This window comes from Polypterus senegalus, chromosome 12, assembly GCF_016835505.1.
Source record: "Polypterus senegalus isolate Bchr_013 chromosome 12, ASM1683550v1, whole genome shotgun sequence".
NCBI lineage: Eukaryota > Metazoa > Chordata > Cladistia > Polypteriformes > Polypteridae > Polypterus > Polypterus senegalus.
In genome coordinates this window covers 103,826,953-103,844,228 of record NC_053165.1, presented here as the reverse complement: position 1 = coordinate 103,844,228, position 17,276 = coordinate 103,826,953, and the positions used below count along the sequence as shown (strand labels likewise).

Sequence of the window (17,276 nt, the reverse complement as noted above, 5' to 3'; positions counted from 1 at the left end):
GCCGAGTATAGTATAGTAGTTGGAGAAACTTTTGGGGTTAGTAAAACTACCGTCCATCGATGTGTATATGCTGTGTGCACTGCTATTAAAGAAAAATTAATGCGGCGTTATATCAGACTTCCGACTGTAGCGGAGGCCAATGAAATTGCATACCGCAATTCCTTGGTGCATCTTGTGCCACAGATTTACGGTGCGCTGGATGGCACGCATGTGCCTATTCTTCCCCCGACAGAAGGCTACCGCGATTACATTAATCGCAAAGGGTTGCCATCTATTGTTCTCCAGGCCCTTGTTGATGACAGGTGCGTGAAACGAGACATTTGCGTTGGCACTCCTGGAAGTGCCCATGATGCAGTTGTGTTTGCAGCATCGGATCTGTACAGGTGAGCCTACCTTTCAACATCCCTTCTCAGTGCGATAACAACTGAATTAGTACTGTAACCTGCTTCCCTTAAGGTTTTTAATTAAAACTGAAATTTGAATTAATATAAAATAACGACGTTTAATAAAAAAAACTAAAGTTAATATTAATGAGAGAATTTCTCATATATGCTAAAACATCTGCCATTTAATAATAAGAAAAAAATGTTTAGATAATGAAACACACGGTTTATTGAATATTTTGGCTGGCACAGTAAACTACCTTTGCGGTTTTTGTATTATTTAGACATCCTGAGAGACACCCCCAGGCTACAGTTGATGTGGAGGGAGTTCAGGTACCCCTTTTAGTAGCAGGAGACCCAGCCTATCCGCTACTGCATTGGCTCATCACGAGAAATAACGAGTCTCTTCATCAGACCATGCAAACCGCTCTGCCATTCTCGTTTTGATTGATGAAAATGCATCACGTGACACATTTATTTGCGTTAAAGCCCTTTTTTCCGACAAAAAGTGTTTCCAATGTAGTTTTTGTGACATCTGAAGTATCGATATGGAATTTATGCGCTAAAGTTAAACGGAAAAATATTATGTCGACATGTACAACATTTTATCGATAATTAGCATTTCCATCAGCTAAAATTTGAAGTGCTAAATATTTTTTCGCAAAAACTCCTTGGATGGAAACCTGGTTATTGATGAAAAGGTAAAAGCAAAAAGAGATCAAATGGTGATATGACAGAAGTATGTTGATATTGTATGGCTTTAAACCTTAAGTCAGAGACTTGTTGATCGTCTAATTCGTGTTGTCATTAGGGAAAAGTAGGATTTCTTTCCAATGAAGAGACCTATATGTGAGAATTAAAAGTTTTGTTGTTTGGTGAAAGTGAAATCCACATACGCGAGCGGCAGAGACACAAAGTTGTTGGCGCATAGCGCAGGCAGAGGGGTTGGCAAGCGAAGTGAGCAGGGGGCGAAGCCCCCTAGTCTTTTAATATAAAAACTTTCATTTACAGCTCTGACCTCTGAAGACATTTACAATATATTTAAACAATTGTGTTTTACGTCCTTTAAAGCTCACTCTTTGTTGTACTGTATTTTTCAGTATCTTGCAGTGAAACAGTTTTAGTCACTGTGCATGCTTTTTCAAAATGATTTACCAAGAAATCAGATTATGATATTAAACAGAAGTCCAAAACTGAATTAAAAATCTCAGAACTAATATGCAGTACATCTTTTCTGAATTTCTGTGATGAATAGATAGAAATAAGCATCTGCAGGCACTCCACTCACCATGATGTGTGTTGTTATCCTGCTCATGAACTTTGTCACACCCTGTGTCTTGCTGTCACCCTTGTTCCCTAGGATCCACCCAAATTTGCGGAGCACCTTCTACTGTACTGCAATTGCTGCTGGAGGTGTAAGGGAGTGGGACTTCACTTGGAAGATGTTCAAAGAAACAAATCTGAAGGCCGAAGCAGACAAGCTGAGATATGCTATGTCTTGCTCCAAATATGTCTGGATTTTGAGCAGGTGAGTCAGGCGACTATTTGTATGTTTAACGGAAGCAAATGTAGACTTTTACAATTACAGAGCTCACTTGATAGTGTCCATCATGGTGCAGAAAAGTGACAAGCTCAAAGTCTCAGCAGGGTCTGACTCAGAAGCAATATTTCAGAAGATGTCACGTGCCACTGTCAGGGAGGTGATGCTGTGAAGAGCCTCTCATTCAAAAACTATTCACATATATTTAGCAAACCAAGCACATAAAACAGAAGAAAGATTATTTAATAAATTCTGTATCTATGATGTTCTTGATGGAGAAGAGCAGCATCTCATGGCACACTGTTGAGCTCCATATTGACCCATGAGCCTCCCAGTATCAGAATGAATACCTTGTACTTGTACATTATTTATACTACTATAAAAATACAATACACTTTATTCTTGTATAGCCCAAAATCTCACAAGAAGTGCCACAATGGCCTTTAACAGGCCTTGTGTCTCTAAGAAGACAAGGAAAAACTCCCAAAAAACCCTTATAGAAAAAAAAATGAATGAAACCTTGGGAAAGTCAGTTTAAAGAGAGACCCCTTTCACGGGCATGCAGTGGGTGTCAAAACAAAGGGGGTAAATACAATACAATACACAGAACAGAGCACAAGTAATCCTCAATACAATATAATACTGCAATAGAAATATTACAAATACTGAGCAGAATTCAGCAATAGATGATATCACATAATACAATTTGGATTTGTTCAGAGTCCTGGAGACCTTGGCCATCAAGCTGCCTCCCCCTATTGGCAATTGCATAACAATTCTTAACTCTTTTTAATGACATTTTTAGTATTCAATTAGATTGATGGCCGTATGTTTAAATCCAGGTGATCCCAAAATGTCCTCTGTGTGGTTAAGGTCTGCATCTGCACTGGAAATCCTCAAGACAACTGTGACCACACCAGCAGTGTGTGGCCCTGCATTGACCTCTTCAAAAAGGCAGTCAGAATTTAAGACTTTATTGTACAGCATAGAAAACAATTGCAGAGCACATAAAGCCTGTCTCAATTCACGAAGTGAGCCCCGAGTGTCCACAGCGCCCCAAATATATTACAGCTCTTATCTCTAAATGCCCCCATTCCAGACTAGCTTCCCAACATCTACAGTAAAGTGTTCCCCATGATGTCATCCCCACTCAGCACCTCTACTCATAACAATCACCTGATGTTCTAGACCAGGGTGGGCAAAGTCATTCCTGAAGGGCCGCAGTGGCTGCAGGTTTTTGTTCCAACCCAGTTGCGTCATAAGAAGCCCTTATTGCTCAAGTAACACTTCTTCTTCATTTGAGTTGTCTCACTTGTTTAGATTTTGAACCCTTATTGCTTATTTTAGTCTTAAACAGCTGTAGTCTTGGTTTTTAATCACCCCTTATTAGCAATCAGATGCAAATGACAAAAGAAATTCAGCATTTCTCCATTAAGCGTGTTTCCATTTACACCTGCGTGTGTTTATCGTGCACAAACTTGGAAAGAATATGAAGAGAAAAAAGTGAATGACTGAGAATTACTTATCTGTTTTAGACTTCAAATCATTTGGATGATATCCTTGTAACGGCCGACCCCTTTTAACCCAGCCGGCAGCTACACCTCCAAGACCTGTGGCCTGGATAATTTACTGAGAAACCTTACCTGTCAAGCCGTACTCCTACACAAATAAACTTTTCCCCACAATCGACGGTTTAAATGCAATAACACAAAGGCAGAATGTAAAATTAAACGGAGTAAATGTATTAAATGAGACAAAACATGCCACAAAACAAATGCACACATAAATATTCCTCCAACCCAGCAATCCCAAAACAACACCGAAAAATATACATACAAAACCCCTCCCTTGTCCTCGTAACATATAACACACACCACGCAAACAACAAAATGACTAGCAAACAGAATGATCGTGAACTTGAGTCCGAAAGTGAAAAATGTCCTGAATACGGATGACTGATTAACGGCAATTGTGGTGTTTGAATTTCCCGGCGTTTGGAGCAACCTCACCGTGATTCCTCGGCGTATGGTGGATGATGAATCGACCCCGGGGTCTCAGCAGATGCAGGTTGAAAGTCAGTCCAGATGAATGAAAAACAAACTGGAACCAAGCGCAATAAAATGAGTCAGCAAGCAAGTTGTAGTAGTGAACACAAAAACGTGTCTCTCTTCTCTCCTCCTTCCTTCCTCTTAAATAGTCGGTGACGGCAGTAATTGGTTGATTTGACACCGGTGTTTTCCAGATTTGTGGTTGTGAACTCCTCCCATCATCCGTCCTCCTTTACGGGGACGGCATTAACTGATACACATACACACAGCCAATGGGACAATGAAACGAGACACACTCAGAACTGACATTTAAACACTAGCTATGTGGCACCGCTACATCCTTAGAAAGGAAAAATTATCTAGGATATGAGAATGACCTGACATAGCAGAGTTAAAGCACTAGCAAGCCCTGAAATTAAATTATTGACAAGGATTGTTTTTTTAATTAAGCAACTGGGTTGGAACAAAAACCTGCAGCCACTGCGGCCCTCCAGGAATGACTTTGCCCACCCCTGTTCTAGACATTCTCATAACAATATTCTTGCCCTTGAAGGCATCCCCATAGCAGTCTTCTTCCCAATAAACCTTCCCATAACAATATTTTTGCTGGCAGGACATATTTGCCATCTGGCGATAAGCATCACCTGATTTTACTCCCCTTCATTCTTACGGCCTAATCCTGATGGCCTTTCAGTTGTTAATCAATTCTTAACAATTAAGTTGAAATCAGAAGGACCCATGTATGAAAACTGGACTGCCTAAGTATAATTCAATAAATGATTACTTGTTTTACTAGCATCCTATAAGGCTAAGGCTAACATAATAGGCAGTTGTGCCAGTGAATGGCAGTGCACAGCTTTACTGATAAGGGCCAAACTGCGAACAACCTTGACACAGTGCTACATACCTGAAAGAAGGAAAAAAGACAAGCCTTCAACAATTGATTCTTTAAGCTTACTAATAAGTGCTACTGTATCTTTTTCATAATACATTGTACTTTCATTTAATTGCCTATGGTATTGATAAGCCCTAATGCTTCCAAATGTCATTTAATTGCTTGTATGTTTTATGCACTAGCTTGAGAGCTTGCCCTTTACTCACACAGTCAAAGGCCTTGCATGAAGTTTGTTTCGTATTCTGTCAGTAAGTAGCTCTGCACCTTCATTTCTCAAAACAAAGTTTGCCTGCTTGCTTCCTCAGAAAGCCTGATGACCTCGTCTCACAGCTTGACTCGCATAAACTCCAAACAAAGCAAGTGAGAAGGACAGGCAGGCAAGAGGCCTCTCAACAAAATAAATGGTGTCCTTTTTAAGTTGTTTCAGGCCTAAACTCTTCATAGCTAAGAGCACAAAAACTAATAATGCAGCGCATTGATCCTTGATCAAAATTCTCAACATTCTCAGGTCATACTGTCTAATATAAGGAATGATGACTTGCTCCACAATCTCACCCCATAATACACCCTGATCAGCATGCCCTCGATGAATTGGAGCAGTGTCGTGTCTGTTTGGTGAATTCCAACCCATACCATGTAACTGGCTTCACCCCAGGGCTCCGTTTCTCAGACGCACCTTTCTCTTCTGCTCCTCCACACTGCGGTCTTCCTGCATGTGTGGATCAGATTGCAACATGGCTCATCTATGAAGAGGACCTAATTACACAGCCAGCGGGTCCATCACAGTCTCTGTATAGGCCAAAACAATCATGAAGATGTTTAAGAGGTGTGAGCTGAAGGCCGTCGACAGGTCACGTTCCTCAGAGCCCGTTCCTCACTGTGCCATCACTGGTGCATGCGTTGTGTTGTGTTTTGTGATCAGTTTCAGCAACAGTGCAGGTACCAGAACTGTCTTTATATATTAGCCCTGGTCTGATGTGTTCACTCCATGGTGATCTGGAATGGTCTTGTGAAACACTGCCAGTGGAGCCCCCTAATCCGTAGTGGATGGAGGAGCTGATGCATGACTGTAGAATGCAATTGGCCCTTTTCTTTACTTCAGATGACATTTGAGGCAATTCATAACACATAGAAAACTGATGTAAGTGTGGCCTTTACTTTGCTGGGACTTCCTCATTAAATTAGAACATTAATAAAGGTGACCTGACCAGAGATTGGTCCACCTGGACTTCACTGGGTAAGAGGGCACCTCGTGAGCTTTTGTGCCTTTTGACAGGCTGTAATGCCCCATTCTACCACAATGTAGGGCCATACTGCTGGTCAGATGACACAAGTAAAAACTGTGCACATTTTGTGAAAGCACGTGGGCTAGATGAAAAGTATCCTCACTTTGCATGTCTTGTTCCATCAGATTATCAATTATATGACAGGCGAGCATGTTGTGATTTTCTTTGCAGTAAATGACCCATGTTAATAATATTGCAAGACACTTACAAAACCTGCCCAGTTCAATAAGGTGGTGAGAAATGGAAACTGGCAGTGCTAGGCACAAGACAAGGACCAGCCTGCAGGGATTATGATAATGATGATGATAATTAAAGCCTGCGGTGGGCTGGCGCCCTGCCCAGGGTTTGTTCCCTGCCTTGTGCCCTGTGTTGGCTGGGATTGGCTCCAGCAGACCCCCGTGACCCTGTAGTTAGGATATAGCGGGTTGGATAATGGATGGATGGATTATAATTAAAGCTGACTTTTTACTTTTAATTTTGATCCCTACTCATTTGTGCTGCTGATGGACTGTTGTAATGTTGTTACCAAACTTCACTTCAATATAAACATTATGGTTCAATAATGAAGATTCTGTGGTGGGTTGGCACCCTGCCCGGGATTGGTTCCTGCCTTGTGCCCTGTGTTGGCTGGGATTGGCTCCAGCAGACCCCCGTGACCCTGTGTTCGGATTTAGCGGGTTGGAAAATGGATGGATGGATAATGAAGATTACAAATATTGTTAATCGCCATGAGGTTGGTCTGTCTAATGCATCCAGATGTTGGTTCTTCTCATCAGGTCTTGCTGAAGATCATTTTAATAAACCCATGTGACAAAATGTCAATGTATTTATGTGACTATAACCATAGAAACAATCAAGACTAAATGTTAAATTATCCCAGTATGTATTGTTAAAGCTCTTTCTCATTCTTCCCACACTTGTATATTTTTTCCTCTCTGCACAGATCCAAGAATATCAATCTAAATAAGAGGCCTTGTTTTACTTTGCAGATATCTGCAGTACTCCCTGAACCGGTCCATGATCCAGGAAAGCGATTTTGTTTCAACTGTGGCTGCTATTGCAAGCAACGTGGTGGGCCAGTCTCTGGCATGGGACTTCATGCAAACCCACTGGGCAGAGATTTCCAAAAAGTAAGGCACATGTTCTTCTAGCTTATGCGGGCAGTACATTTTTATTTTGCATGTTTTTCAGTAAGCTTTGTTAACCTGAGATACCAAACTTCCTTTATATTATGAAGAAGAACACTGACTGGCATCTTTCATGACAGTGGAGAAGTTTTCAGTGTCATTGCATGTAGATGTCAGATGTCTGTCCAGTCTCTTGAATTCTAGAGGCTGAGTACAGCACGTTACCAAGTGTGTTGGAGGTCTTTTACTATACACAACAGGCTAAGATCAGATTTGAAAAATGAAGTGGCCCAGAACTGCTAGTGCAGAGCAGCGTTACCTTTCATAATGACAGATCTCTTTAAATTCATTAAATCAAACCTGAAATAAACCGATGGACTACAGAGTCTATAAACCTCATTCACCCCATTTTTATTATTACACAACATTGATTCACATTGCGTTGAATTTGACTTTTTGACACAGATCAACAGAAAAATACTCTTTAATGTCAACATGAAAACAGGTCTCTGCATAGTGGTCTAAATTAATTACAAACTAGGGGGCTTTGCCCCCTGCTTGCTTCGCTTGCCAACCTAGTCTGGGCTACGTGCCAGCCACGTCACGTCCCTGCCACTCGTGTTGTGAAGAGGGGGACTGAACGCACCCCAAGGAGATGCGGTCGCTCCTCCGAAACCCCCTCTTAACACTAGAATTACCAGAGCCTACGCAAAAACTCGTAGATCAGTCCCACCTTAAAACACTTCTCACCTCTCCGTCAGCGTCCTTTGTCCTGTAAATGTGCCGATAAAGACAAGCTTCAAGCAGCCGGCTATTCCATCGCCCCACCGACTTAGAACGTGCACAAAGTTTTCCAAGCTCATGCCTTGATTGATTATCTGGGAGTGAAGTGGATTTTTAGTGTGGAAATAATAGATTGTTATTTGGAACACACGCATTTCATGTGTGCTCTGTTTCTACAGTAATCTGTGTCAACACATTGATAAAACAGAAACGTTTTTCTTATTCTAGTAGTAAATAACAAAAATGTAGGCATAAACTATATAATGTATGAAGCCTAAAGTCCAAATATCAAAGAAACACTTTCACAAAAGGTACAAATATAACAGAACTGTAAAGCTAACTTTTACAAGTATCATAAATTACACCGACTGTTACAGATTGAAATCAAATGTATGTTTTTACTCTAAAATAGCAAGAATAAGAGCAGTTCACTTCTCAAAACAGAGTCATGTGGGATCGAAGTCGTGACCTTCTGATTCCCAGCCAGGAGCTTATATCTTTGCACCACGGAGGGAGTTATAGTAAATGCCTGTCGATCTTGCATGCTAACGCGGCTTTTTTTTGTGCAGTTATATTTTTGAATAAAAGCGCACTCGTTCTGTTATATTTGTACCTTTTTTGAAAGTGTTTCTTTGATATTTGGACTTTAGGCTTCATACATTATTTAGTTTATGCCTACATTTTTGTCATTTACTTCTTGAATATGAAAAACGTTTCTGTTTTAAAAGTGTGTTTACACATGAAATGCGTGTGTTCCAAATAACGATCAATTATTTCCACTCTAAAACTCCACTTCACTCCCAGATATTTAATCAAGGCAGGAACTGGGAGAACGTCTTGGCCATTTTGAGGCGATGTGGGGGTATAAGGCTGCTTGCTGCTTCGGATTATCGACACATTTAGAAGTCAAAAGAGGCTGGCGGAGATGTGAGAATGGATTTAAGTGATTTAAGGTGGGACGGATTTTTCATTTTTTTTCGTAGACTTCTTAAACGGTGATAAAATGGGAAACAAATACAGTTTTTTTTTTAACCTCCTCTTTGCTCTATCAGCTGCTGGCTTGCTGCTGCTGCTGCTGTGCCGCGTGATCTGCATCTCGCACAGCGCTTCAAACATTTAAAAGCCTGTACAGCAGCTGTCCTTTTGTCTCACTGCCTTGACTCTCTTCTCTCTAAGCACTTTGAGCTACATTATTTACATGAAAATGTGCTATATAAATAAATGTTGTTGTTGTTGTTGTTCTCCCCCAGACATCCTCTGCTCCTGCTGGGGGTCTCGCTTCCAAGGCACGGCCCTATGAGGAGGAAGATTTTCTCTTCTTTTAATTGAGAGATGGAAATGTCCCTTCCAACTACACACAGAGCTCGATTCGCTCCTGAAAGAGACTTATGTTTGTTTGAAGCGTTTGAATAACATTTCTGTCTCTAAAATCCCCGATGTATCTGTGCAACTCTGTGACCCAAGCGTGACAGCAAATGTGGATTTCACTTTCACCAAACAACAAATCTTTTAATTCTTGCAGATACGCCTCTTTATTGGGAAGAAACACTACTTTTCCCTGATGGCAACACTAATTAGACGATCTACAAGTCCCAACAATATATTCAATCTCTTTTCGCTGTTCCGTTATTTTAACAAGTAATAATTTCCATTTGTTTATGCTAATGCAATATTTACTATTATTTTTTGAAGACTTTATATCTAACCTGCTCTGTATGTGTGACACACCAACGTTTTTGAATTCTTTACGACGTTCTACTTTGCCATCTGCTCTTTGTCTTGTGAAAGTGTCTCTCTGAGAAAGTCACATCTCGTCTCTCTGAAAAAGTCTTCTCTCGTCCCAAGATTTTTTTATAGAATAGAGAGAAATAAAATGCAAAATAAATGATCAGATACATATGCACAACCTTCAAGTCATGATTTAATAGCTGCACCTTTGTCAGCCATGACAGCCTTGAGTCTGTGTGGGCAGGCCTCTACGTCTCTCTCTCTTTCAATCAGCTTTACACATCTGGAGTCTGCACTCACTTTTTTCCCATTCTTCTTTGGAAAACTGCTCACGCTCTGCCAGGTGGCATGGGCATTGTGAGTGAACAGCCCTTTTCAAGCCCAGCCACAAATTCTCAGTCGCATTAAGATCTGGACTCTGACTGCATGTTAACCTCAAAAGCCTTGCTGCAGTGACACCCCCCCACAGCATGCTTCACCATGGAGATGCTACGCTTTTGATAATGTGCATCGTTCAATCATGGTGTTTAGTCTAATAGCCAAAAAGCTCAAGTTTGATCTCATCAGATGACAGAACCTTCTTCCCGCTGATGTCAGAGTCTCATTAAGTATTCAAATATGGCATTTAGTCCGATAGCCAAAAAGTTCCATTTTGAGCTCATCACACTATAAAACCTTCATCCTGCTGACTTCAGAGTCTCTCATGTACCTTCTGCCAAACTCTAGCCGAGACACCATGTGTGTGTTTTTTCTTTTAATGGTGGTTTTCTCTTTGTCTCTCCCACAAAGCAGCAACTGGTGAAGCACCTGTTGTTGTCTGCAGTCTCTCAGACCTCAGTCACCATAGTTAATCACTCCTTCAGAATTGTCATATTTCTCTTGGTGGCCACCCTCACTTCTTCTTGCATAATAACTCCGTTTTTGTGGACAGCCTGCTCCAGGCAGATTTTCAGCTCTACCGTGCTCTTCTCATTTCTTAATGATTGATTTAAGTGGACTCCAAGGGATATTTCGTAATTTGGGATATTTTCTTCTCTTCATTCCCTGACTTGTACTTTTCAATCACCTTATTTCGGAGTTACCTGGAGTGTCTTTATTGTGTAGGTTAGGCCATGACACCGACTCACCACGAGCTGGACCTTCCACATCAAGTGCATGAGACCCCAGACAGGTGATCTTCACTGAACTACTTCTGTGACTGCTGACGCCAGTTAGCTGCCCCACCACTGACTTAGGTGTGACGTGTTAAAGGTTGTGACTACTTATGTCATCAAATATTCAGTGTTTTAGATTTGTTATTAATTTAGACCACTTTGCAGAGATCTGTCTGGTATTACACATCAGTGTCAAAAAAGCCAAATGAAACCCTCTGTGATTCAATGTTGTATGATAAGAACATGTGACAACTTTCAAGGTGGGAATATTTCTTATGGGCGCCGTTGACCTGACCATGTTATGGCCGAGTGTGTTTGGACAGGCTGACCTGATGTTCTCTGACCCTTTACTTCTCATTTCTGCTTTACTTCTACAGATCACACAGTGGCCTTCTAGAAAGTGTGACTCGCAGATTCTCTTCATGGATGGAACTCAGACAGGTAATGCCAGTTACTACCCTGCTTTAAACACTCCTTTTCAAAGGGAGCCGTATCACAAAGTATCATTAAAAATAAATAATCAATATAAGGATTTGGATCCTGGCCTGGGATTCTCAGCACATATACGAGGTGTGGCAGAAAAGTAATGAGACTGATTTTTCATTTACCAGAGTTTTTATTTTTTTCACACATCAATGTTATCCCCTTCAAAGTAGTTCCCTTGGGCAGCTACACACCGATGGAGATGTTGTTCCCACTGTTGGTAGCAGCGCTGGAAGTCTTCAACCGGTATGGTCTTCAGCATGTCCGTTACACTCTTTTGGATGTTTTCTAAAGTCCCGAAATGACGTCCTTTGAGGACATTTTTCAGTTTAGGAAAAAGTCACATGGACTGAGGTCGGGTGAATAAGGGGGCTGGGGAACCACAGGAATGCCTTTTGAGGTCAAAAATTCTGTTATGGAGAGGGCAGTGTGACATGGGGCGTTGTCATGATGGAGCGTCCATTTGTCTGCAATGTCTGGTCTCACGCGAATGACCCTTTTTCTGAGCCTTTCAAGGACGTCTTTATAAAAAACTTGGTTGACAGTTTGTCCTGGAGGAACAAATTCTTTGTGGACGATTCCCCTTTTGTGACGCACAACCAAAAACACAACTTCGCTAATAGCATTCACAAAAATCACGTAGTTAACGGAAGGAGTTGAAACTCGCACTGAGCTATGGGAGGGTACTGATACACGTGCTCTATCAAGGACAACAGCGCAGCGTTGCCAGATCGCTTGCAGTGTTGCCAGTCTCATTACTTTTCTGCCACACCTCGTATGATAAACATCACACGTTTAAATGGAGCTGCACATTTGTGGCCATTTTATGATTTACATGGCCATTTCTCAAGAGCCAAAATGTTATGCTGGGCATTGACGTCTACGGTTTATGCGGTGTCGGCAGAGGTGTTGACGACGTGTCCATCTTTAACGGTGCTCTGGTATTCAATCAACTTTACAGACCAGTTTTTTTAGATATTTGCTTCCACCTTGTGGACAAAATATGTAAGTGTAGGAATAAAATGTGGATACACACCCGTCTACAGTCACGGAGCCCTTTATAGTAATTGATCTGTACTATGATATATAAAAAAGACTTCTGGAAATTAGTTTCCTCAATTACTCCTAATGAAATGGCTTTCTGCCAGAATGTTCTGCTTCACTCTTCATTGTCTGTTAAGTCACAAACTGTTTCCACACATTTATAAATACCGTAACAAGTCAGAGTCAAGAGTATAGTGACACGGTCAACTGTGCTGCGCCTCATGGTGCCGTTTTTGGCTGATCTGCCCTTCTCAGTGGACTGTGCATCTGCTTCTTCTTTTATCCAACAGTCAAAACATGAGGCCTGTCAGCACTGAACGTGCCAGGTGTGGACGTGTGTGCGTCGGCTGGCATTCTTATCCGGGAAGGGTTTCTGGGTTGTGCTCCACTTGAGGAGGGATTACTAACTATGATAATGTCAACCCTCCAAGCCCCTGCTTTCACTGCATTTAGGATGCCATTATTAAAAATGGAGGAGCATCGCCTCGCCTCATGTTTACTTCATATGGTGTCAAAGATGGCTGGGGTAGCGACCCGGCCAGGACGCCCAGGAGGACCAGAGGAGGGCTTCCGCCTTCCCCAGACCATGTGGGAGCGACCACCCTGGTACCTTTGGGGACCATGGGTACAGAGTTTTGAAGCTCCACCCTGTAGGGGCCTGTGGTCACTGCCAGGGGGCGTCTCTATGCCTTTGGAGCCCTGGACCTCGGTGTGGCGGAAGTGCTGGGGGGAAGAAGAGCAAGGAAACCCGGTGTGCTTCCAGGGATGCAGCTGGCACTTTCGTCACACTGAGGCATGTCGGTGGAAGATTGCCAGGAAACACTTGGAGCACATCTGGGTGATTATAAAAGGGGCCACCTCCCTTCATTCAAGGCTGGAGTCGGGTGAGGAGTGGACTAGAGCTGGAGAAGAGAGAAGGAGGCAGTCTGATGCCAGGCATTGGTGTTGCGGCCAGGACTTTGGGGACTTGTGGGGTTTGTGTGGCACTTGGTAACTTTGTAAATAGTGTAAATAAACGTGAAATGAACGTGTCTGCCTGTCTGTGTCTGGGCCAGTCTCCACAATGGTTATTGTACAATAGTACTAGGGGGTTGTACCGTGTTAGCCATTATGGATGTAGTGAGAAGTCAAGCAAAGTGACACCTTTTATTGGCCAACTAAAAAGATTACAATATGCAAGCTTTCGAGGCAACTCAGGCCCTTCTTCAGGCAACAAGCGAGGCAACTCAGGCCCCTTCTTCAGGCGAGATGTAATCAAAGCTTGCATATTGTAATCTTTTTAGTTGGCCAATAAAAGGTGTCATTTTGCTTGACTTCTGGTTATTGTACAATAAATTCAAACAATCTCTGAATTGTGCAGCTCCCTGTGGTGCATTTCCAAGTAAAGTCTCACCCAAATGAGCACTGGTTAAAGTTATTTATAAAACAAAACAAAAAAAAAGGGAGTATAAACAAATGGAAATATTATACAGTACATGTGGAACAGGGGTGAGCAGCGCTGGTCCTGAGGGGCCGCAGTGGCTGCAGGTTTTGTTCAAGCCCAGTTGCATTTTTAGAAACCAGTCCCCCCAATAACTAACCTCACTTAATTCCATGGCTTGTTACTGTTTTCATTCTGTCAGGTCATTGTTATAGTGCATAATGTTTTTTACTCCAGAGATATCATCCAAATAATTTGTAGCTTGAAGCAGATTGGTAGTTTTCGGCCCTTCACATTTCTCTCTTCAATTTACTTCTAAATAATTTAGAAGATAATAATCTATGCAGATAAGCAGAAACATAAAAATGAAATTAGCTCAACCAGGTAGTTCATGTTAAGGTTTGCACGTGGTGTTTATTGATTTGGAGAAGACTTACTGTATGATTGAGTTCCACGTCAAGAGGACTGGAGGTGCACGAGAGAGACAGGAGTACCGGAGACGTATGTGAGGATTGTCAGGGATATGCAAGAGGGAGTGAGGACTTGGATTAGAAGCAGTGTTGGGGTAACAGACAAGATCCCAGTTAGGGTAGATCTGCACCAGGGGTCTTCTGTTGGACTGGTTATGGATGTGTTGAGTTATGGGATTAAAGACCAATCTCCCTGGTGTAGCCTTTTTTTGCTGATGACATTGTGATGTGTAGCACCAGAAAAGAGGAAGTGGAGAGCAAGTTGGAAGAATGGAGAAGAACTTTGGAAGACAGAGGGTTGAAGATAAATAGGAATAATACAGTATGAGGTTTAATGATGACCAGGATTCAGAAGTTAACCTGCAGGGAGAGCTGTTGAGAGAAGTGGGTAAGTGTAAATATCTAAGATCAGGGGGCAACCTGAGATGGAAAACTAGATGCAGAAATAACTCATAGATTGCAGTGTGGGTGGAACAGTTGGGAGAAGGTATCAGGAGTATCGTGTGACTGAAGAATTAAGGCAAAGGTTAAAGGTAAAGCTTTTAAAACAGCTGTAAGACCAGAAAATGATGTATGGAGCTGAGACATGGGCAGTAAAGGGAACGCAGGAGAAGAAATTAGATGTGACAGAAATGTGAATGTTCAAATGTGTGGAGTTACAAAATACAAACATCAAAACAGGGAGAGATATCTAAGACAGTACAGCACAAGACAGCAGTTTGATGCAGTATGGACATGTGATGAGGAGAGACAACGAATATGTGGGCAAAAGATTTATGGGAATGGAAGCTCAGGGGAAGACAAGGCAAGGAAGGCCAAATCTGAGGTGGATAGATAAACTCCAAGAAGATCTGAGGGACAAGGGCTTGATTGGCAAGGAACTGAGCTGTACGGAGAAGGTTGATCAAAAAAGTGGGAAAAGATGAAGAGAAGGATGAAATACACACAGGTGTAAATGGAAACAAGTTTGATAGAGAACTGCTGCTTTCTATGTGATTTGAATCTGTTTGTGAATTAAGAGGCATTAAAAGTGGAGTCTGCAGCAATAAAGGGTGGGGAATCTTAACAAACAAGACAACTAAAATGAAACATTTAACCAATAAGAGCTTCATCAGCAATAACTGACTTCTCATTAAGAAACTGGGCTTGGACAAAAACCCACAGCCACTGCGGCCCTCCAGGACCAACGTGTTCACCCCGATCTAAAATATGCTATGAAACGTCAGAGATGACAGCGGTCAACCCCACAGGGCAACACTTGCCTTTTCTGGAAATATCTGATCTGAATGTTTTCATCATTTGTAGGTTTTACTTTCCACTGTACCACTTAACTATTTTTTTTATTTATTTTTAACAGCTGGAAGAGTTCATACAGGACAATAAAGGCTCTTTAGAGTCGACACAAACACTGGAGCAGATAGTGCAGCGTACCAAGGAGAATATCAAATGGGTGAACAGCAACAGGGAGGCCGTGTCAAACTGGCTTCAGGCACAGACGCGACCCGACGCCGCTGAATTGTGAACAAAAATAGAACTTGTGGACCCTCGGAAAAAAACAGCTGCTGGCAGACATTAGTTTTCCATCCAAACGTGAAACGTCTAAGCACTTTATATATTTTCTTATTTTTGTCAGTCATCAAATGCTCAATGATTGCTGTCCCTTTCTATTTATTTGAAGCATTACTGACTTTTATTTATTTGACATGATAGCGTTTATAAAGTTAGTTACTTGTAAACCTATTTTTATTTGAAAAATAATTTAGTACCTTCTGATAAGAAATGCATTCAATGCAGAATGACATCTTTTAAGTGACCACAGGCCTAATCAAATCAAACACACTGCACACACCCTAAAATGACGTGCATTTGACGGGCCTTTAAAGTGTCTCAATAAATGACTACCACCGAGTCACAACGAAAGATACTTGTTGTCATTCAACCTTTTTAAATTAAGAGCTTTGAACTGTCCTGTCTTCAAGTATTAGTTCTGTACTTAGTTATGAATTAGAGATTTAGCAGAAAGACTACCAATGTAAATGAATGAATATTTCTGTAGCTGCTCAGAGTCCTTTATAAAATGCTAACATGTGGTAGACACTTTTGGAAAAACTGACAGGTGAGCAAGCCACGGTACAACTGTGAGACGCGCAGCACTCGCCGGCTACAACGTAACAATAATCATTTCCGGACCGTGCCGTTACGTTGTCATTCATTTTACCCACTGTCCTTCTTTCATTCATATGTTACGTAGGCACGTACCTCTTATCTTCGGCAATCTTATTCTCTAACCAGGCCTCAGGAGCTAACCAGCGTAACACTGTCCACCACCCCTTTCGTTATTCCGGCACATTGTTGACATCCGTGAGTAACAACGTACTAAACTAGAAGGTGGTCTACGCATGCGTGGAATTCGCGGACAAACAAAGATCAAGATCTCAATGAAGATCTCTTTAGTCAATTTGAAGCACAACAATTTGTTTAGTTTGAATGCCTGTGTTTTGAGGTGTGACTGGCGTACTACAGTCTTCAGTAGTATAAGCCTGGAGGAGATTCTTAATGCAATGCCTATGTTTTAGCTGTCTCTCTACTGCCATCTAGTGCTGCTTCTTCTAATTCATTCGCGGACAAACAAAGATCAAGATCCAAATGAAGATTATATAGAGAGACTGCACTAATAAAAAATATTTTAGCACATTCATTTTTATGTTCTGTGCTTCACTACTGGGTCACAGAATGTTGCAAACAAGTTAAGGTATTACGTATTTCAATATTTTCTTGTTCCAAATACTGTATATTGATAAATAAAATATTGATGAAATATTAGTAAGATTTTTTTTCCTGTTGATGGACCAGGCCAGTCTCCTAGGACCACTCTGGCAGTCCCCATGTTATTGGTTATGAATGAAACAGCAATA

General features: G+C 41.6%; 1 protein-coding gene across 1 annotated transcript in view; it reads left to right on the top strand.

Moving 5' to 3' along the window:
* Positions 1 to 16,523, top strand: part of LOC120540506 (aminopeptidase N-like) — a 94,830-nt gene extending 78,307 nt beyond the window's left edge. The window contains 4 exon segments of the mRNA XM_039771347.1: positions 1,744 to 1,911; positions 7,142 to 7,306; positions 11,328 to 11,385; positions 15,719 to 16,523. Of these exon segments, the coding sequence (XP_039627281.1) occupies positions 1,744 to 1,911; positions 7,142 to 7,306; positions 11,328 to 11,385; positions 15,719 to 15,883 (556 nt within the window). The 3' untranslated portion in view covers positions 15,884 to 16,523.
* Positions 16,524 to 17,276: the final 753 nt, after the last annotated feature.